The sequence below is a fragment of the Delphinus delphis genome, chromosome 20 (genome assembly GCF_949987515.2).
Source record: "Delphinus delphis chromosome 20, mDelDel1.2, whole genome shotgun sequence".
In the NCBI taxonomy this organism is placed as follows: domain Eukaryota; kingdom Metazoa; phylum Chordata; class Mammalia; order Artiodactyla; family Delphinidae; genus Delphinus; species Delphinus delphis.
Window position 1 is genome coordinate 41,892,289 of NC_082702.1, and position 22,755 is coordinate 41,915,043.

At 43.1% G+C, this 22,755-nt stretch overlaps 2 protein-coding genes across 3 annotated transcripts in view; both read left to right on the forward strand.

The window, feature by feature from the left end:
• UTP4 (UTP4 small subunit processome component) overlaps nucleotides 1-7,256 on the forward strand; it is a 32,808-nt gene extending 25,552 nt beyond the window's left edge. The window contains exons 13-17 of the mRNA XM_059999337.1: nucleotides 898-1,004; nucleotides 2,031-2,126; nucleotides 4,427-4,612; nucleotides 6,099-6,209; nucleotides 7,059-7,256. Of these exons, the coding sequence (XP_059855320.1) occupies nucleotides 898-1,004; nucleotides 2,031-2,126; nucleotides 4,427-4,612; nucleotides 6,099-6,209; nucleotides 7,059-7,175 (617 nt within the window). The 3' untranslated portion in view covers nucleotides 7,176-7,256. The remainder of the gene's footprint in view (nucleotides 1-897; nucleotides 1,005-2,030; nucleotides 2,127-4,426; nucleotides 4,613-6,098; nucleotides 6,210-7,058) is intronic.
• Nucleotides 7,257-16,685: 9,429 nt separating this feature from the next.
• SNTB2 (syntrophin beta 2) overlaps nucleotides 16,686-22,755 on the forward strand; it is a 98,739-nt gene continuing 92,669 nt past the window's right edge. For both annotated transcript variants that reach the window (XR_009517701.2, XM_060000286.2), the window contains exon 1: nucleotides 16,686-17,280. Coding sequence is in view for 1 of the 2 variants with exons in the window: in XM_060000286.2 (XP_059856269.1) it covers nucleotides 16,701-17,280 (580 nt within the window). In the remaining variant the exon portion in view is untranslated. The remainder of the gene's footprint in view (nucleotides 17,281-22,755) is intronic.

Here is a 22,755-nt window from a genome sequence, read left to right on the forward strand (position 1 = left end):
GCATCTGGTTTATGTCTAGTTATAAAGCTTTTTCATTGTTTGGGGTTGTTACATGCAGCACTTACTTTGGCATATAGCATCACTGTCTGATTTTTATCCCACATGGGTCTTCATGATGCCAGATTGGTTTAAATTTCTTTAACGACAAAGATGGCTCATATGTGCCCATGCTCCCTTAGTGCTAAATATACAGCTGGTAAATTAAAGATATGCCTCGGGACTTCCCTGGTGGTGCAGTGGTTAAGAATCCACCTGCCAGTGCAGAGGACACAGGTTCGATCCCTGGTCCAGGAAGATCCCACGTGCCGCGGAGCAACTAAGCCCGTATTCTACAACTACTGAGCCTGCACTCTAGAGCCTGCAAGCCATAACTACTGAAGCCCGCTCACCTAGAGCCCGTGCTCCGCAACAAGAGAAGCCACCGCAGTGAGAAGCCCGCGTACCGCAACGAAGAGTAGCCCCTGCTCGCCACAACTAGAGAAAGCCCGTGCACAGCAACGAAGACCCAACACAGACCAAAAAAAAAAAAAAAGATAAGCCTCAAGCCTATTTGCTGTTTGTAACTTTGTTTAAAAAACACCTGATAGGAAAGGAGTTTGAAACAATTAAGGTATAGATTTTGGTGGTAGCTCTTACCCTGATTCTCTGTTCTCCTGGTAGTTCTGAGCAAGTGCTGCTTTCTGGTTTATCTCTCTGGCTCCTCTTTCCATGAAGGATGGCTAATTAAATTAAAATAGTAGAGTAGCATCTAGAACTTACCTGCAAAGCTATCTAGAAATTGTCCTATGAGTAATTTAAAACCAGGGCTCTTACTGGCTTTTGCCATCATTTTTAGGGCAGGGCTGGCTGACTGTGGACACTGAATTCAGAGGCTTAACTATTGTTTTGTCCTTACAGGGACAGTGGAGTCCATGTGTCTTTTGGCAGTCAGTCCAGATGGAAATTGGCTAGCTGCATCAGGTACCAGTGCTGGAGTCCATGTGTACAACGTGAAACAACTAAAGGTGAGCATGAGGTTTAGTAGCAGAAAACAGGAGGAAGTTAGCTCTGCAGTTACAAGACTTAAGGCTAAGGCACATTGATATGACTTGGAAAATTGCTGGACTTCTTTTTAACCAAAAATTTTTCCTGTTTCACTTGTTTGGAACCCAAAAGCTATAATCTAACATTAAAATCAGTCAGTGGGAACAGTGAAACCACTCATGCACAGAAGTTTGAAATTAAGGATTTATGAGTAATGAATCTACCTCCAGATTATGTCTGTATTTTGAGGAGGAAAATTCTGATTTACCCAGATGAATAGATGCAGATAGTAACAATTTCCTTTAATAGGTTGCCTTGTAATCTCAAGGTATTTTAAAATTAAACAGAACTAGTAATAGCAGGAAAGCATTTTTCACTAATTAGTGATGATATTGCCATTCACAGATTGAATCGCTAATGTTCCCTTGCAAGTTGTCATCGTCATCTAAAAGTCAGATAAGAACTACAAAAAACTTACAATAAGCATTAAAAGTTTAGAGAACGATATCAAACTGCAGCATTTAATGGGTTTGCCTGTTACTGCATGACTTAATCTTTACTGCACTGTGGCAAAAGCATGTACTGCTCTTTGAGCCTTGCCTGGCATTTAAAGGTGTTCCTGTGTACTAGTGCACATGCCTTGTGATTGAACATAAATTTCCATGCCTAGGCATTTATTTCTTTTAAATCCAGTGTAGAGCTGTAGATTCCCTGTTCAATGACATGTTTATGAGCAATTCATACAAATGTAGAGACAGCAGGGAAAGCTTTTTTCTGAGGTTCTCTGTGAATGCTGTTAGTTTTGTTGGCAGTTAAACTTGCATTTTTTAAAAAATGCAGTTAAAGTTTATTGTTTGGGGAAATGCCTGACGTTTACGGAACTTCCATAGAATAGAACTTTTTGAATTCCAAAGAGCATTATTTTAAAACTACTGACCTAGACCATCCAGTCTTTCCTGAGGGAAGGAATCCTATTTTAGTTTTCTGTTTCTGTTATTTATTCCCAGCTTCACTGCACAGTGCCTGCTTACAATTTCCCTGTGACTGCTCTGGCCATCGCCCCCAATACCAACAACCTTGTCATTGCTCATTCTGACCAGCAGGTAAGAGATCCCAGTCCTTCCTAATTCCCTCCAAATGGATAGTAACTTGGAAGCTGAGGTAACGACAATTTTGGAGGAGCTTTTCTTTGACAGTACTGGACAATATAAAGGTAGTTTTCTCTTATGTGTAGTAAAGCTTCCATGTATGGCCTGATCATAGGCCAGTAACATCTATTGGCTTGATGGGTCACAATGGAATGGTGAAACACTGAGATTCTAGAATAAAGAGGTATGAGAAGGAGGAAGAATTTTCAAGGGCTCGTTTTACTGATTGTTTTTAGGCCAGGATGAAATGGACTCAGGTGTTAGAGTGGATATGGGAGAACAATGAAATATCAGAAAGGGAATGTAAACAAACTATCCCCTTTAAAATCGCATCGAAAAAATAAAGTACTTAGGAATATGACTCACCAAGGCTTATATGCTGAGAACTATAAGATATTAATAAAGGAAATTGCAGATGATTCAAAGAAATGGAAAGCTATCCCCTGCTCTTGGATTGGGAGAATTAATATTGTTAAAATGGCCATACTACCCAAAGCAATCTATAGATTTAATGCGATCCCTATCAAATTACCTGTGACATTTTTCACAGAACTAGAACAAATAATCCTAAAATTTATATGGAATCATAAAAGACCCAGAATCGGGGCTTCCCTGGTGGTGCAGTGGTTGAGAATCCGCCTGCCAGTGCAGGGGACATGGGTTTGATCCCTGGTCCGGGAAGATCCCACATGGCGCAGAGCAGCTAAGCCCTTGCACCATAACTACTGAGCCCGCGTGACACACCTACTGAAGCCCACTCGTCTAGAGCCCATGCTCCACAATGAGAAGCCCCCGCAATGAGAAGCCCGCGCACTGCAACAAAGAGTAGCCCCCTCTCGCCACAACTAGAGAAAGCCCATGCGCAACAGCAAAGACCCAACACAGCCAACAATAAATAAAATAAATAAATTTATTTTTAAAAAATAAATAAAAATTAAAAAAATAAAAGACCCAGAATTGCCAAAGCAAGCCTGAGGAAAAAGAACAAAGCAGGAGGCATAACCCTCCCAGACTTCAGACAATACTACAAAGCTACAGTAATCAAAACAGCATGGTATTGGCACAAAAACAGACATGTGGATCAATGGAACAGACTAGAGAGCCCAGAAATAAACCTACACACCTATGATCAGTTAATCTTCAACAAAGGAGCCAAGAATATACAATGGGCAAAATTAGTTCTTTGTCTGCCACTTTTCCATACCAAATTGCAAGGAGAATATAATTGTAAGAAGATCTTTAAAATATCTGAGCTACAGAACATATTATGTATGAACTTGTCAATACTTATATATCCTCATCTGTAAAATGGGCTTGATAATACCTTCCTCACCAAGCTATTGGAAAGATTAAATGTGATCCAAGAAGCACATTTAAATAGACCACTAGGCAGATGATGCTTGCTACTTTGATTAGCAGTTTTTACACTCACACCTGCACACACATACACATTATATCCAGAAAATGAAATCTCTCATTTAAGTTCTTCTGTCATTAAAACTAGCGGGAAATTTTTTGGTACCTGTTTAATTAACAGAGATTGAGTTAATAATACACAGTGCGGCTAGGGAAACAGCACTTCATATATTCCATAAATTAGTATACTGCTTTAGAGGACATTTTGAAGATATCTAAAAAAAAAACTTAAATCCACATAATCTTTGATTCAGAAGTTCCAATGCTAGAAGTTCTTCCCATAGGTATATGCTTTTAGTTGTGCAAAAAGACATTGATTCAGAGATAATCATTATAACTTTATGTGTAGTAGCCAAAGATTGCAAATACCTAAATGCTCATTAAGCAGACTAGGTAAATAAATCCTGGTACATCCAAGAATTGAGTAGATTATTACATGTTCTTCAAAAGGGGCATGAGTGATGTGTGTATACATTGATATGGGTCAGTCTCCATGGAATAATGCTAATGAAAAATGCAACATACGGAATAGTGTGTACTGTATGCATAAAATATCTCTGAAAAGATATAAACAAGAAACAGGCTGCTTTTGTCTTGGGGAAAAGAGATGTTACGATTTCAGGTGGTTTTCCACTATAAACCTTTCTGTGCTGTTTGAATTGTTTATTGTTCTGTAATTTACCTTAAAATTTTTTTATTTAAAAAAAAAGTAGTGAAAATGCATATTGCTGAATATGATACAGCCAAGGTTTGTATAGATATTTTCTGGTTCAGGCTGACCCTTCTTTGGTCTTTCTGGGTACCTGCCTGCACTTGCTCTGTGTCATATCCTTCCTCAGGTATTTGAGTACAGCATTCCAGACAAACAGTATACACAATGGAGCCGGACCATCCAGAAGCAGGGGTTTCATCATCTTTGGCTCCAAAGGGATACTCCCATCACACATATCAGTTTTCATCCCAAGAGACCAATGCACATCCTTCTTCATGATGCGTACATGTTCTGCATCATCGACAAGTCGTTGGTGAGTTCTTCACCACTACCACCTGTGCTGTCCCTGGTTCTATTTACTTAGGAATCTTTCCATTCTAAAAGCAAAAGAGGACAATAAATTAGAGGAAGGAGAATCAGAATAAAGGTTGCTAGTACATTCTTTGGAGGAGAGGAGCTTTTGTTTTGCAGATTTCCTCATTTTCCTACCCAGTCTCATGAGGCTCCCAGGGAAGGGGCAGCCCCTTGTGTATTGGTTTTTGCTGATTTGACTATTTCTCTGCTTTGTCTCTCAGCACATAAACTTAAATAGGAAAGAGATTAGGCCCGTATTCGGAAAGTGACCATGATCAGGGAATACCATTGGTTTGGCTAAATCACTTCCACCTTTGCACCCTGGGATGACTGACATGATTTCATTAAAGGAGATACAGGCTGGGGTTTTGACCACTTGTGCCCCTTGGCTGAATATACTGAAACACTATCTGCAGACTTGAGGGATTGGTCTTAGTGTTTTGAAAAATGACCAGTTAGGAAAATTCCATTCTTCATGGCTGTGATTTAGGTGGGATGTGAGCATTCTTTTCCGTTCTAGAGTCCAGCCTCTGCCAGCTGCAGTTTTGATTCACCCCAAATTTCGTGTTTTTTTCTGGGCAGGCACTTCCTTTCCTAGGAGCATTGTGAGCTATGGCCATGCCTATAATGCACTTTGGGCTTAGATTACAGCCAATACAGTGTTTTGGTGTATCTGTGAAGGTGGGCGTAGGAGGAACACGGGGAAAGCAGCAGATGGCTCTAAAGGAGGTGTGCATGGTGATGTGTCACTGGAACTCATCTCATGGGCCCTGTGTCCTCTGGGTGTGGGAAGCAGAGCTGGCTGACAAGTGCCTTCTGTGAGATGAGTGATAAAGGAAGGGCCCTTCCCATTCATTTGCCTCTTTATAACTCAGCCTAGATCAGCCCATATTTTTCCCCAGGCGTTGGTGATAAGTCCATCACTTCCTCATGCAGGGCAGAGCTATTTCCCAAAGAAGTCAGAGATAAAATTAAAATATCACTTGCTTGGCTAGAGGCTGTCTCTCGAGGTGTCAGTGACATCAGTGGGGGTGGTTTGTGTTGCAGTTTTGCCTGCGGAGAATTTCAGCCACTTGGCCGGTCTATGACCTGGTTGGGAGAGAGCCTAGAAAGCAGAGCCTTCATGGGCTGAGCTCCTACACATGCCAGTTTGTTTGTGTCTCACAAAGTGTTACTGACGAGACTGGCCAGAAGCCCCGGCTGGGCCCTTCAATCTTGCTGGCGTAGAGTACCAAGCTCTCTTTGCCACATACCCCCACAGTAGAGTACAGTAGAGCTGCAGGAGTGGCTCCAGCTTTCTTCCTGAAGTAAGAAGAGTCAGGGAGGTAGTAAGTGTATAACATGACAGAAGATTGTGTTCCCCCAAAAAATCACTATTATCCTTTGGTCTGTAGAGACCCAATAAAAAAAATAATGATTTAAACAACACATTTTTGTCTTTTTAGCCTCTTCCAAATGACAAAACCTTACTCTACAATCCACTGCCTCCCACAAATGAATCAGATATCATCAGGAGGCGCACAGCTCATGCCTTTAAAATTTCTAAGAAATATAAGGTAATACATTTTGCGTTACGTTCTGGGTGGTTGCTTCCTTGTGATATTATCAAAATGTAATAAGTCCCACAATGGACAAGAGTGCCTTCATTTTACATGCAGAGAACCTGGTTTTGGGAAACCAGTGACCTTTCTGAGACTGTCTGTCCCTTAGGTTTGTAGTTCATATATCATCCTTCACCAAAATGAAATACCTGGGTAGTGAGAAATGATGGTGCAGCTCAGTTGGGGTCTTTGTGTTAAAGCTGGCTTTTAAATTTGAGTTCCAGTGGAGAATGTTCCACAAGATAAATCTCGAGGAAATGGAAGTCATTGAATTTATTAGATGTTCCTTTCTGGGCTCGGCTTTTCACTGTACTAGAGCAGATATCCATTGAGCTTATGGTACTACAGCTATTTGTGCCAACTCACAGGTTCCATATTCATGCTTCTCAGATCAGAGTTCCTTGGGCACCCTGGAACATTTTCTTGGGGGTCTGCAGAATTTTTTTAAGTGGAGGGGTGTTGTAAATGATTCAAGTATGATTAACTTCTTGATGTATTTGTAACTTGCCATTTGTCAAGAATTTAGGCTCCAGAGCCCTCTGTTAACATTGATTCCTAAGAAATTTGATAATCGCAGATTTTCCATACAGAGAAACATAAAAAATCTTGCTGAAATCTTAAATGACGGGATTCAGTTATAAAAGCTCCCAACTTTTTCAGTCTTTTAAGTCCTGTGGCAGGAAGGATTGTCAGAGATTTACACCCCTCCAGCTTGAACGAGGCTAACATTTTAGCCCTAGTTAGTGGATTCAGGACTAGCCCCAGAACCTAACTCCTGGTGGAATCATTACCATCTCTCTACAGCCTCTGCTCTTCATGGATCTTTTGGATGAAAGAACACTAGTGGCGGTAGAACGGCCTCTGGATGACATCATCGCTCAGCTGCCACCACCCATCAAAAAGAAGAAATTTGGGACCTAAAACAGGGCACTGTCTGTGTCCTTTCTTGAACTGTCTAACCTGTTTTCACAAATCATGACAATAAAACAAAGTTATTCTTTAGGACTAGTCATTATGAATGTTATTTTCTAAAATGCTGGACAGGAATTTCCCTTCATTGACTGAAACCAAACAGAAACTCCAAGGTATTGTAGTTGAGATAGTGTTCCAATTAGCTACAAAGTCATCCAACTTGTTTAGGTCCTGTTTGTTCTTTAGACCACACTCTCAGGGGAAAAAGGCAATAGTTACCTCCTATCCCCTAACACATGCTTGAGGCTTCAGAGAGCTGATGACCTTCATTGTCTGCCAGCCTCCAGCCTGCACCTAGTACAAAGGCATGGGGACTTGCCTCAAGTTGCCTTTGAGGACAGGGAAACTATGCTTGCTTATTCAAGATAGCCTAACTACTGACAGCGATAATCAGCCTTATGTTTCAAGAAACAATATTAACTGTAGTGCTCCATCTGAAAAGTAGATGCCCTTGGCCTTTGGTAGAGCTATTAATTTTATTTGAAAGTAAAACTCAGGTTTTGGGATATCAGCCCCAGTAACCATCTTTTTATGTTCTATGCCAGTTCTAAAGGTTAAGGAAATATTGGGCATTTTCTCATGGAGTGGGAGTGGAGGTGGGGACCAGACAGCCTGCTATATATTTCACCATTTCTGTTCTCTTCTGCTTGCTTTGACATTGTTATTCCTGTGGGTGTTATCAACTGACTAGTTTTAATGTGATCTTTTAAATTAGAAAGTGAAGAACTAAGTTAACCTGAACTAAGCAGATAGATTTCTTTCCCATCTCAGTGGATGTATTCTGTTGCATGCCTGTGGAAACCCAGTATGTGCGGTTTTTTGTTTGTTTTGGGGGGTGAAGGGCTGTAGAATAGACAGAAATATAAGGGTTCTGATGACATCATGGGTAAATTGCTGATGAGAAACATTTTTGCTGAGATGAACCCCACCCTCCAGTTTGGAAAGGGAAAAAAAATGTGAGAATTTAAAGTAGGTGTGTAGGAGGAGAATTAACAGAGGTGATAAGAGAGAGAAACAGAGCCCAATAATTTATAATATAAAGGACAGCCTATTTCAGGTTTGCTAAGAGAGACAGCAAGTTTTATAATGGTTGCCACTTCTCTACCCCACCTGTTTATGTTTTTTACAGTGATAAGAGTAATTTAAACAAATAGCTGCAACTTTTTAGGTCATTTGTGTAAAATACCTTTCCTCTTGCTTGAATAAATTTTCTTAGTGAGACATATTCTCCCAGTCTGCATTAGACTGCACTATTACAAATAGTAATAGTCTATTACAAATAGACTGGACTGGAAGATCCTGCCCTTTCTAAGAAATGTTTTAGGTCTTCTTTTGTGTGATTGAAACCAAAGTTCAAGTCACTGATCTACAGTGAATATGACCAGAGGGAGGCTAGGATGCCTTAAATATTAACTCACTTGCTTTTCCCTGACTGTAGAGCTATAAATTCAGAGACTCTTTATTAACTGGAATCTAGTTTAAGACTTGATTTACGTAACTTTAAACATACTCTGAAACCTTGTGGATTGTGTTGGGTGTAATTCTGACGGAGAGGGCTCACAGATCATCTGAGTGAAGAAGTAAAACTGTCTGAAAGTAGAAAGCATTCCTTTGCAACATTTCCAGCCAGTGATTTGGACTTCCATAAATGGTATGGGAAGTAAAAGCTTTGGGCCTTAAAATTCTTCCTAAGTAGAGAACTTTGAATACAAATGAAATAGAAACTGATTGGGGCAAGTTAGAGAAACTGGGGGAAGGGAAGGCAAAGTAGTATAAGTAAGAGGACACTTCGGTGCATGTGTTTTAGAGTGATTTTACTTTAGGGATTTGTGTAACCTAGGCGCGTTATGTTTCTTTTTCAGGCATTTTGCAGACTGCTGCTCATACTCGAGTTTTACAGAAAAATTTTGATCTGAGACCAACTTGAGAAAGGTCATTTTTGCTAACCTGACTCAAATGCTTTAAAAATTCACTTTTCTCATATAGTAGCTAGTAATTGGATCTTTGAATGGATAATGCAACCTTTACCAGGGAGATTACAGCAAATTAGACTGAGAGAAACTAAAATCTTGGAATATTGGAAGAAAGTTAGAGATCGTCTAGTTTGGAGGGTTTTAAAGCTTTTTTTTTTTAAGCATTGAAACTTTCTTCAAACGGAACTTTGTTCTGAACGGAAACATATGATGCAGATAAAAGAGGAGCTGTTCAGGTTGTTGGGGGTGGGAGTGGGGGAGGGAGGCACAAAGGTTTCTGAAAGAAAACTGTGTGGCTCTTGGCCTCATTTTTTTTTTTTACCCCCCCCCCCCACCCGGCCTCATTTTTATACTCATGGAAATGGAGACCAAGAGGAGAAGAAAGGGATATTTCCCATTGTCACACAATGGTTCATTAGAAAGCCCAGGTGGCATTCTTACAATTATTCCCCCACGGTCTCTTGGCTGTAGGGACCCAGTAAATATGATTAGCAGGCATGGTATGCAAAAGATTTTCCATTCCACAGGCTGCAGAGAAGATGTTTAAGCATTTCTTGCTCTGGATGAGCACCCGATTTAACTCTAAGGGTGAGTTCTGTGGACGGTCTTATGTGTAAACCATATAGAGTGTTGTAATGAACAACCTAGTGTGTTATCTGCTAGTGCTCACATGGGGGTATTTCTCTATGGTTAATTCCTGGGAGTGGAATTGCTAACTCATACTGTGTTCATTTTCTTTCACTTTTAGTTGTCCTTTGGAGTTGGCTGTATGTCCATCAGCAGGGTTTGAAAGCACTCATTTCCTTATACTTTGCCATTGTAGTGATAGTCTAGTTTTAGCCCATCTAATGGGTGAAAAATTATATTTTACTTTGCATTTCCCTGTTTACTAATGAGATTGCTCACTTTTTTATGTGTTTTGGCTATTTGGCTAATTGTGTAAATCACATATGCATGACCTCTTCTTTTTCTCCTAATGTGTTATCTTTTTCTTTCATATCTCAAGGCATTTTATGATGTAGATCAGTACTGTCCAATAAATTCTCTATGGTGGTGGAAATGTTCTGTATCTGTGCTGTACAATAGACACTTGTGGCTCTTGAGCACTTGAAATGTGGCTAGTGTGACAAAGGAACTGAATTTTAAATTTTATTTTTTTTAATTAATTTAGATTTGGCTGTGTTGGGTCTTTGTTGCTGCACGTGGGCTTTCTCTAGTTGTGGCGAGTGGGGGCAGCTTTTTGTTGCGGTGCATGGGCTTCTCATTGCAGTGGCTTCTCTTGTGGAGCACGGGCTCTAGGTGCACGGGCTGCAGTAGTTGTGGCTCGCGGGCTCTAGAGTGCAGGCTCAGTAGTTGGGGCGCACGGGTTTAGTTGCTTCACGGCATGTGGGATCTTCCCGGACCAGGGCTCGAACCCGTGTCCCCTACACTGGCAGGCGGATTCTTAACTACTTCGCCACTAGGGAAGCCCTAAATTTTATTTAATTTTAATCTGGGAATTCCCTGGTGGTCCAGTGGTTAGGACTCTGTGTTCACACTGCCAAGGGCCCGGTCTCAATCCCTGGTTGGGGAACTGAAATCCCATAAGCTGTGTGGCACAGCCAAAAAAAAAATTTTTTTTTAATTTTAATTTAAATAGTCATATGTGGCTAGTGGATTTCTTAGTGGACAGCACAGATCTAGATTTTTTTAAAAATATTTATTTATTTATTTGATTGTGCCAGGTCTTATTTGCGGCTCCCCGGCTCCTTAGTTGCAGCTCACCAGCTCCTTAGTCGTGGCATGTGAACTCTTAGTTGTGGCATGCATGTGGGATCTAGTTCTGTGACCAGGGATCGAACTTGGGCCCCCTGCATTGGAAGCTTGTAATCTTATCCACTAAGCCACCAGGGAAGTACCCAAATCTAGATATTGAGGCTTAGCTTTGTGTCAGTCCTTTGTTTTTAGAACTTAATACTCACTTAACATACATTTATTGAGTGCCTGCTAAGATGATCTCAGCCCTCAAGAACTTCACAGTCTAGTCGGGGAGAGAAACAAGCTGATCAACATTAGAGATGAGCACAGAGAAGGGCACCTAACCTGTGGGTTGAAGGTAGGAGATAGTCCTCGAGAATTGGGTAGTAATTAGCAACGTGGAAAGGAGAAGAAAAGAGGCCTTCCTGCAGCATTCTCAGTGCAAAGGTCTGAAGCGAGAGCATAGCCTCTCCAAGGGTTCACCAGTAGTTCCATATGTCTGAAACATAGCACAGATCCGAAGTGGAGGAAAATGAGGCTGAAGGGCAGGCCGTAGTACTGGGTGCACCTGGGAGGGTGACTAAGAATCAAGGGAGGTTCCTAGGAAAGGTAAGTGTAGAGTGGTTTCCACAGAGGAAAGCTAACTAGATTAGATAAATAGATTTAGATAAAGAGCCCTTAAGTCAATGTATAGTGAGAAATAAGGCCAGGTAGGAGTGGGCCTTGAAGACTGTGGTTAAGAATTATCACTCAGTAGAAGATATAGTTATGAACCACTCAGATTCAAAGGAATGGCCCAGTAAAAATGCCCATTTAAGTGTAAGTAAGTGTAAGTAAGGGACAGAAGAGACTGGAAGTTAGGGAGGCAAAAAACAGGCTGTTGTGTAGGTTCTGGACTTGGCGGTTTGTGTTAGTTTGCTAGGGCTGCCATAACAGTATCACAGACTGGGTAGCTTAAACAACAGAAGTTTATTTTCTCACAATTCTGGAGGCTAGAAGTCTGAGATCAAGGCATTAGCAGGGTCAGTTTCTTCTAACGCCCCCTTCCTTGGCTTGTAGATGGCCCTTTTCTCCCTGAGTCTTCACATGGTCTTCCCTATGTGTGTGTCTGTGTCCTAATCTCTGTGCCAACAGTTATATTGGATTAGGGCCCACCTTAATGACCTCATTTTAATTTAATTACCTCTTTAAAGACCCTATCTCAAAACACAGTCACATTCTGAGGTACTGTGGGTCTGGACTTCAACCTGTATATTTTGAGGGGACACAATTCAGCCCATAACAGAGTCTGTGGAAGGGCTTCAGGAGCTTTGTGAGCCCCCAAGTTTGAATGCTGAGTTTTACACAAATGTGCATTTGTCTGAGGTGGGTCCATAGCAGGCAGCTGATTCCCAAAGGGGTCCGTGATCCCTCCCCAGTTGGCTGTTTGCATTAACTTATCAGGAGGAATTTAAAGATGTGAGACGAAGGCCTGGAAATGCCACAGGCATCAATAAACACAATCTGGGTGTTCAGTGGTATATGAAGACTGAGAGTTTACACTGACTAGAAGACTACAAGTGTTATTGTGAGGCACTGGAAATTCTGTTAGAACTGGTATGGGAGGAAAGTGGATTTTTATTTTTGGACCTTATTTGAATTTCATGGGAAATTATGTAATTTCCATGACTGTCAATAAAAAACACCAGTGATTTTCCATAACTAAGTGAATTCAATGAAACTAACCTTCTTGTTACATCCTTGTTAATATTTTCCTAAAAAGAAAGTCACAGAGCAACAAAACTGTCACCAGCTGCTTCTCATTAGGAATGTGGTTAGCAGATGTGGGTTTTCATAGTTATAACGCATTGAGATAGTTAATCCATTTTTGTGGGTTTCAGATGGATAGTGATTTATCTTGGCAGGATGAATTTTAAAATGCGCTTGCATCAGCTAAAGGATAGATGCACCTTTTCCTCTTTCACTTCATGTTAGTGCTGGGGAGAAAAATACGTTTTAGGATATTTCTCCTGGAAGGCAAAGTAGTACTGTCGAAAGGGAAAATTGATCTCACTGTCCTCTAATGGGGGAAGAGAATGCATGGGTACTTTTTCAGAGTTGGATGTTGGATTGGTTATCTTACAAGTTTATTTCTCCCTTTGGCCTCTTCTTTAGTAGTAATTGAGCAGCTCTTTTGTTCCTCTGGCATCTGGCCACCTTTGTGGTATGACCTTCAGGCTTGCTAAGGGCTGCAATTTTGCCTGGGGCCCTCTTTCCTTATGAAATTACACAACACTCAAACCTTGGAAGCAGCCCCAGATCCACTAATTCTTTCCTTTGACGGACTTTTGGCAATATGTACTCCCTTTCAGCCAAAGTGTAGCTTTACACAAGATCTGTTTGTCACCGAAATTAATTTGGCCATTTGCCCTTTAAGCCTGGAGTCAAATAGTATTATGGCAGACTCCTTTATGATAAAATATAGACTCTCAGCTAGAGAGTTTCAACCAAAGGTTTTACTGTTGCTGCTGCTAAAGGTCAACAGGTAATAATATAACAGCAGTGGTACTTTTTATGGAACTCTTACAGTGCATCAGGTACAGTGTTGCTAAGCACTTTGCAGACATCACCCCAGTCAGCCCTTACAACCACACTTCGAGGTAGAAGGTGTCTGAAGTTTTCTGAAGAAGAGACTGAGGCCCATGACCTCAGGCCCTTGACCATTGTCATATAACTAGTAAGTGGCCAAACTACAATTTGAACCTTGTGCTTTTAATTACCATGCTATATTATATGTCTACTATGAGTGAGAAGAAAAAAAAAGACCACTGGCTTTTGAGAGAGTATAGAATCAAAGCCTGAGTAATAGAATTGTAGGAAATCATGGAACTGAGAGAGCTAATCCAACCACCTCATTTTGAAGTAGCAATGATGCCTGCCTTGTCCTGAGAAAACAACAGCTTGAGCAGAGGAGAATACCTACTGATAGGTGACAGGAATGGAAGGTGATTGGGAATTACCTCAGCCATTCCCTTTTTTAGAGGTAGATAAAGTAACACGCCTGTTCAAAGAATTATCTAAGCTTGTCTCTCCATCCCTAAGAAACCATGGGAACAGATGTGTACCCTTTTTATTTCAGATTTCATTATCCACAGTAAGTAGATTTCCACTGACTACTTGAGATTTCCTAGATGGTAATTTTCACTCTGCAAGGAACCAGTAACCTTCAGAGGGATTATTTGAAATGACTACAGCGCAGGAGGCACTGAATTTCAATCAATCACATGTTTAATGATTTCCTTCTCTGCAAGGCAGTATTTTTGGAAGAGTGGGGAACAAAAAGAAGTCAACGGGTGGTTCCTGCCCTCCTGTATTTTATAATCTACTTGGACGAACAAGCGAGGCGTAGAATAAAATTGTTCAAAGAAAAAATCCCAGCAAATTGGGCAGCCAGGGACAACTGGGATGAGATCTTGCTCGGTGGGAAAGTGGTTGAAAGGGGCAGGAAGTGTTTGGAAGGATGGACTCTGGCAGGTATGTGCAAGGCATCATTGGGAGACACTGACTGGATGAATCTGGCCAATCTGTAGTGATGAAAGAGAATGTGGAAAATTAGGTTCTGATGCAAGACCTTGTCAGAACAGCTCAATAGTTTGGAAAACTTTTATGGATATATTTGAAAATAATTTTTAAAGTAAATACCCCCAAGTAATCCCAATATCAATCTCTATTACCTTTCCTCTTCCCGGGATTAAATTACTACCTTATGTAAGTGTCCTCACTATTTATTTGGAAGATCGCTGACTTCCTTCAGTTCTACTGACCAAAAGGTCTTGACACTTTTGGAAAGAATTTCCAGCACTTCCCTTTTGCTAATAAAGGTGTCCTCAAGTGCCCAACCTCTGGGCAATTACGTATGTAAAAGTTTCAAAATTGTGCTCATACTCTAAGGAGTCAGCTGCCAGGTGCTCTCTAATAAGCAGAAATTTCACATAACTCAGGCATCTGGGGGTTCGCGCCTCAGCTGGAGCAAAGCCAGAAATGTCTGTGACTGCAGGTGCACTTCAGCACATTGGGACCTGCCGGAACAGCGATCTGGCCTAACTGCAATTGATTTAGGAGAGGGCTGGAGGGTTGAGCTTCTGCTGACACTTGCAGCTTGGAAAATTCTGCTCCGCTAATTGCAAAGAGGATTCTGCTGTAATGATTTTTTTGGGTAAGATACTTTTCTCATTTTGAATTCTTTCTTCATTTGGGCTCTGGGTGATTTCCAGTCTCTATTTTTATTGTTTTAACGCCTGGTATAGGAGGCTCTTTGAAAGTTTCCGCCCACACATGAATGTGCATTCAGAGTGGTGCATGGACATGGCTTACAAGCTTCAACATGTACTTCATGAGCAAGCAGGTATATAGCCCCTTTTACAGGAACCGGTACTTTCTACCTCTGCTGGCATCCCCCCCCACCCACACACACAAATGAAAATATGGGGATTTTGCTTTTCTTTCCAAAAAGAAAAAAGGAAAGAGGGCTCATTGACTTCATGTTTTTGAGATCTCTCTCAGCAGCGTGATTTCTGGACCCTCATCTTTGAGGTCTGGGGTATGTTTTTTTGTTTGTTTGTTTTTAAAAGCCCTGGACCAGGAGGATGGGAGACTTGAGTTGTCTCTGTTTCTCCACTGAGGCTTCCAGCCAGAGTCTTTGGCTTTCTGGGCCTCAGTTTCCTCAGCTCTTCAAGCCCATGAAACTGGAAGAACCAGGTGGATTGTATCACCCATGTCTTTGTATAAAAGCTGCTGCAGGCCCTGCAGTGTGCAGTTTCTGGGGAGGCTCATATGCACTTGCTCCAACATAAGGCCAAGGCCTCCAGGGTGAGAAAGTCAGATCTACAAATTCAAGTCCAAACACTCCAATATTTGGTTATATGAGGCTTTTTACACTCATATTCTGCCATCTCCACTGACCCTGTACTCTGTTCACATTGGAATTCTGGCATCTTCCTAAGTAACTCATTTGACAAATATCTTTGAGGCCTACCTATTGTGGCTGCAGGGCTAAAGATATGGTCTCCTCTGGCATTACTGGCAAGTAAACGGGATTACAAAGCAGAGTGACAAATGCTTGGATTCATGCCTCTGGACCTATTGCCTAGGTGGACTGTTGAGCTTCCACTGTCACCTCTGTGAAGCTGTCCCCAGGCCCAACTAAATGTTTCTTCTACTCTGCTCTCAGGGTGTTTTCTACATGTCACTTAACCACATAATATCACATCAGGTTGGTTGGTTCTCCATTTTCCTCCCCCACTAGACCGCTAGCTCTGAGCTGTGGCACGTTTTATCCAGCTCCTCTCCAGGCCTCAAAGGGAGCACACTGCGGAGCATCCTGTAAATACGTAACGAACCAGTCAATGCAAGTGAACATGCAACTCGGTCTTGCAGGATTGCAAAGTGCCTCTCGAAGCTGATTTTGCTTTCCGTGCCCAGGCAGCTCTGGTGAATTGCACAGTAGAGGTCAGGAGTTGGGGGTGGGGAGATCGGAGGCGTACGAGGAAGAGGGTGAGTCCAAGCCCCACTTCGCTAGAGCTGCCCACGTCCGGTAAACTGTAACCCACTGGACTGCGGTCAACTCCTTAACCTCCCGGAAGCGGCTCAGCCGGCCTCTCCCCGCCCCTCCGGAACGTGGGCGTGGCCCCTAATGAATAATGAATCGCCGCGGTGGCGGCGGGGGGGGCCGGCGGGCCCGCCCCCTCGGGCGGGAAGGGGGAAGCGCCGAGGCTGCCTGACTGGAATGAGGGTAGCTGCGGCGACTGCGGCGGCGGGAGCGGGGCCGGCCATGGCGGTGTGGACGCGGGCCACCAAAGCGGGGCTGGTGGAGCTGCTCCTGAGGGAGCGCTGGGTCCGAGTGGTGGCCGAGCTGAGCGGGGAGAGCCTGAGCCTGACGGGCGACGCCGCGGCGGCTGAGCCTGAACCCGCTCTCGGGCCTGCGGCGGCCGCCTTCAACGGCCTCCCGAACGGCGGCAGCGCGGGCGACTCACTGCCTGGGAGCCCGAGCCGCGGCCTGGGCCCCCCGAGCCCACCCGCGCCGCCGCGGGGCCCGGCGGGCGAGGCGGGCGCGTCACCGCCCGTGCGCCGGGTGCGGGTGGTGAAGCAGGAGGCGGGCGGCCTGGGCATCAGCATCAAGGGCGGCCGCGAGAACCGGATGCCGATTCTCATCTCCAAGATCTTCCCGGGACTGGCGGCCGACCAGAGCCGGGCGCTGCGGCTGGGAGACGCCATCCTGTCGGTGAACGGCACCGACCTGCGCCAGGCCACCCACGACCAGGCCGTGCAGGCGCTGAAGCGCGCGGGCAAGGAGGTGCTGCTGGAGGGTGAGCGGGGCCGGCGGGCGGGCGGGCGGTCCTGGGCTGACCGGCGCTCACTTTGTTTCTGCCACCCTACCCGCTTTGCTGGGCCAGACCCTTCCCTCTCCCCCGCCCCCTGGGTCCTCACCTTCCTCTCTACTGGTAGCCCGGCTCTCCCCAAACCCCGTCTGCTGGAGCTTTGAGGATGGAAAAACTGATGCTCCCTACAGGAAAAGTTGGGCAGCCGCCGAAGTGTGGCTTGCAGTCCCCAAGGAAGACTCGGTTGAGATTTAGTAAGAAGCAGCCTTGCTGGAAGCCCCGCCTATGCACGATAAGCTGACACTAAGAACTAGAGGGGGACGGAACGAAGCTCTGGAGGTCTCCGTTTGCCTCCTGAGAAGTGCCGGGTTGGCGCTTTCTTCGCTCACCTCTGGCTCCCCAGGGCAGGCGGGTCTGTTAGAAAAAAAAAAACAAATTCGTCCACACCGGTGCCAGCGGTATGCTTGGGCAAACCACCAAAACGCTGGTTAATTTATGGGAATTTAACCCATCATTGGCTCTCAACAATTACCAAAGGAGATCATAGCACGTCATTGAAGCCAGAAAGCTGAAACAGCAAGTTTGTGTGGTTAATGAGCCTTGTTTAACAGTGGACTCTCACGTGTTTGAACATTTACTGCCAACTAGAGTTTTGCCCCTTTTGCAGGAGACTCGTGCCAGCTTCCTACCATTCACAGGCCTCAAGGCTTTAAGCTTATTAGAAGCCTGAAATGTTAAACCTCAAGTTATGTTTGAATAGCTAGGATTATTCTTTAAGTATGCATGTGATCTGTTACTTGGGTCATTTGTGATGAATTTATGGATTTACTAAATTTATGATTTACTAAATCTCAAAATTAAATCTCATCTACTTGAAGGACTCATACATGTTGGAGGTAATATTCAGAAATTTTTGAGCAATCGGCCTTCTTTCACTGATGATTTCAGTCATTCAAGAAGCATTTATTGCTGGCTATATAGAACAGAATATAAAAGATGATGTGTCTATTTGGTGTCTAGTTGGGGAAAGGATAGAAAAGTGCAAAACAACTTACAATTAATAGATTACGGAGTGCAAACTATATAAATGCCAAGGGAATGCAAAGTTAGGAAGTAGTTAGTGGAAATTGTATTGGTCAGCGAGGAATTTTTCAAGGAGCTGAATCTTGAGCCAGGTCTCCAAGGAAGTGATGGACATAGGCAGAGATGAGTCAGGAGGGTATTCCTAGCAGAGGAAGAAGAGAAGGGAAGGGGTGGGGAGTGGAGGTAGGAAGAGGCCGATCATCAAACTGAGAGGCCAGAAGTCCAGCTTGGCAAAGTGATTGTCACTTTTTTCTAAATCTGCTGGTAAATGTTTGGGAAAATGTTAGTTTGCAAGTAAATATTTTAATGTGCTCCAGTTGTGAAATTCCAGTGTCCCACCTTTATAATATCCTATTTATAAGTCTCATTTATATCTCACTTAGGTGGGGCTAGACATTGCTCAGAAATTAGTGCTAATAAAAGGAGTAAAATTATAGATCATGGCCTGGGTGGTATGTGTGTAAAAAAATTGTTACCATAAATGTGTACTTTGAAATTAGGCTAGCTAAGAATTCGGTTGTAAATTCTTAGAGCCAGAATATTGAATGTAGTACTATTTATGTGGTGCTCAGTGGTGGTGGGCAGACATTTCAACTCTTTACCCCATATTTTTAAAAAAATCCAGTTTTTGTTTAGATATAATTTGAACCTGGTATTCATACCAATTAAGTGAAAATCATCTAGTAAATGCTTCCCAATATTCATTAGACTAAAATAGGCCACATGTGCTTTTAGAAGGAGGGTTTACAAATGGCAGCATAACATTTATTGAATGCCTATTTACCTAACACACAGGTTCTATTTTATTTTCCCATTTTGTAAAAGACAAGTAGTTTTTGTTCTTATGTGTGGGGGAAGGTATGAAATTGAACTTTCAAGCCAAGGGATATAAAAATAAAATTGCTTAGAATATGTAAAATCACTGAAAACAGTGATTTAATTGAACCAAACATGTAAAATTGAGAGCTAGTGTCCCATCCAGGAAGCCCACTTAAAAAAAAAAAAAAAAATTATTTATTTATTTATGGCTGCATTGGGTCTTCATTGCTGTACGTGGGCTTTCTCTTGTTGCAACAAGTGGGGGGGGCTACTCTTCATTGCTGTGCACGGGCTTCTCATTGCGGTGGCTTCTCTTGTTGGGGAGCACGGGATCTAGGCGCTCGGGCTTCGGTAGTTGTGGCTTGCGGGCTCTAAAGCACAGGCTCAGTAGTTGTGGCACACGGGCTTAGTTGCTCCGTGGCATGTGGGATCTTCCCGGACTGGGGCTCGAACATGTGTCCCCTGCATTGGCAGGCAGATTCTTAACTACTGCGCCACGTCCCAGGTAGGCTACTTTTTTTTTTTTTTTTTTTTTTGGCTGCGTTGGATCTTAGTTGCTGTGCACAGGCTTTCTCCAGTTGTGGCAAGCAGGGGCTACTCTTCACTGTGGAGCGCGAGCTCTAGGCGTGCGGACTTCAGTAGTTGTGGCTCCCAGGCTCTAGAGCGCAGGCTCAGTCGTTGTGGCTCACGGGCCCAGAACGCAAACTCAGTAGTTGTGGCGCACGGGCTTAGTTGCTCCGTGGCATGTGGGATCTTCCCCGACCAGGGCTCGAACCCGTGTCCCCTGCCTTGGCAGGCGGATTCTTAACCACTGCGCCACCAAGGAAGTCCAAAGCCTACTTTTAAAAGATGGACTTTTATGATTAGCCCTTAAAGTTTTGGAACTGTATGGTCCTTCCATTAGATGTCTCAAAACTTGAAAAACTACCTTAACATTAGCACAGTGATGCTCTTTTGTGGTGTGGGCAGGGAATTTCAGGCATGCCCTTACCACCCCCAAGCAAAGGAAAACTAGTCTCTGGTTGCCTGTGGTTAGGGAACTGAGTGAGCTAAGGGTTTTTTTTTTATCTCATGGATTTGTAGGGATTATTCATTCATACATGAAACATTTATTCAACTCTGCCACGTGCCAGAGGCGCTTGAAGATGGTATCTGATTCCTGCCCTCAAGAAGTTTGGAGTTGAGATAAGAGAGAGTTAAGAAATAGTACAGCAAAGGGTTAAAAGCGATGTGAGAGTAGAACTCTGGAGAGGGCGCAGCACAGAGGGAGGAGAGATCTATGGAAGACTGTCGTGGGCATCAGAGGTTGAGGATGTCCAGGAAAAGGCTGATGGAAAAGTTGAAGTTTGAATTGAGCCTTCCCCTAAGGAGAAAGCTGCCACCAGTAAAGACACAAGTGAGAGACAGGAAGAAGTCATTTTGCCCAGTGAGGGTAGAGGACGAATGAGGACTTTGTGGTCAGCTAGACCTGGATATATTTCTGGCTAGTGGTTTGTAACCCCTAGGCAGGTTACTCACCCTTGCTCCACCTTAGTTTCCTCATCTGTAAAACCAGCATAGTAATAATACCTCCTTACAGGGTTGTTATTCATTTGACAGTTTATGTGCTGGGAGCCTTTTTGGGGACTGGGAATACAGCAGTAAACAACAATAATGAAAACAAAGTCTGAATGAGGAAGGTAGGACTAGGTCATGAAGGTATGCTGTAAGTTAACAGGCACTCTCAGAATAGCCAGGATAACAAGTTGTTAAAATCCAAGGCTCCATTTTACCTGAAAAGACATACATGGTAAGAATAAGTTGTTTTAGGTGAACACTTCAAGAATGAGTTTGCACTTGCATGCAAACACCTTTTTCTAATCTTGTTTTCCTGTCATCTCTTGTATAGGTCAACTTTTTTATCCTTAAGTTTTGCATTTAGTTTTTCATCCCTCTGATTTTTCCTATTCCTTCACACTTGCTGTTCAGAACCTTAAAACTTGCTAATAAACGTGTGCTAGTAGTTTTGACTAATGTCTCTTAGCACTGATATTAAGATATGCTGAAATTCACAGATTCTCAGCATGAAGGGGTGACTACTCTTCTATCATAGTGTATGTTGAATTTACTGTATCCTGTGTGCTGGAAATGGGGTCTATCCAGAAAGCTTCTAGAATTTATATTTGAATTAGACTACACATCAAAAAGTGTTCCAGAAGAGGTTAGGAAAGAGCATCGTGTCCAGCTTAAGTTGTTGTTGTTTTAATTTATTTATTTGGCGGTGCCAGTTCTTAAGTTGCTGCGTGTGACATCTTCACTGTGGCATTCAGGATCTTTTTTTTTTTTTTTTTTTTTTTTTTTTTTGCAGTACGCGGGCCTCTCACTGTTGTGGCCTCTCCTGTTGCGGAGCACAGGCTCCGGACGCGCAGGCTCAGCGGCCATGGCTCACGGGCTAGCCAATCCGCAGCATGTGGGATCTTCCCGGACCAGGGCACGAACCCGTGTCCCCTGCATCGGCAGGCGGACTCTCAACCACTGCGCCACCAGGGAAGCCCCAGGAGCTTTTTAGTTGCAGCATGCGGACTCTTTTTTTTTTCTAATGTGTATACATATTTTATTGGATCTCATTTTCTTTTTTTTTTAATGTCATTATTGGAGTATAATTGCTTTACAATGTTTTGTTAGTTCCTCCTGTATAACAAAGTGAATCAGCTATATGTATCCATGTATCCCCATATCCCCTCCCTCTTGCATCTACCTCCCACCCTCCCTATCCTGCCTCTCTAGATGGTCACAAAGTACCGAGGTGATCTCCCTCTGCTGTGCAGCTGCTTCCCACAAGCTATCTATTTTACATTTGGTAGTGTATATATGTCAATGCTACTCTCTCACTTCGTCCCAGCTCCCCCCTGCCCACCCCAATCTGTGTCCTCATGTCCATTCTCTACGTCTGTGTCTTTATTCCTGTCCTGCCCCTAGGTTCATGAGAACCTTTTGTTTTTTTTTTTTAGATTCCATATATATGTGTTAGTATATGGTTATTTGTTTTTCTCTTTCTGACTTACTTCACTCTGTATGACAGACTCTAGGTCCATCCACCTCACTACAAATAACTCAATTTCCTTTCTTTTTATGGCTGAGTAATATATTCCATTGTATATATGTGCCACATCTTCTTTATCCATTCATCTGTCGATGGACATTTAGGTTGCTTCCATGACCTGGCTATTGTAAATAGTGTTGCAGTGAACATTGTGGTACATGTCTCTCTTTGAATTATGGTTTTCTCAGGGTATATGCCCAGTAGTGGGATTGCTGGGTCATATGGTAGTTCTATTTTTAGTTTTTTAAGGAACCTCCATACTGTTCTCCATAGTGGCTGTATCAATTTACATTCCCACCAACAGTGCAAGAGGGTTCCCTTTTCTCCACACCCTCTACAGCACTTGTTGTTTGTAGACTTTTTGTTGATGGCCAGTCTGACCGTGTGAGGTGATACCTCATCGTGGTTTTGATTTGCATTTCTCTAATGATTAGTGATGTTGAGCATCCTTTCATGTGTTTGTTGGCAATCTGTACATC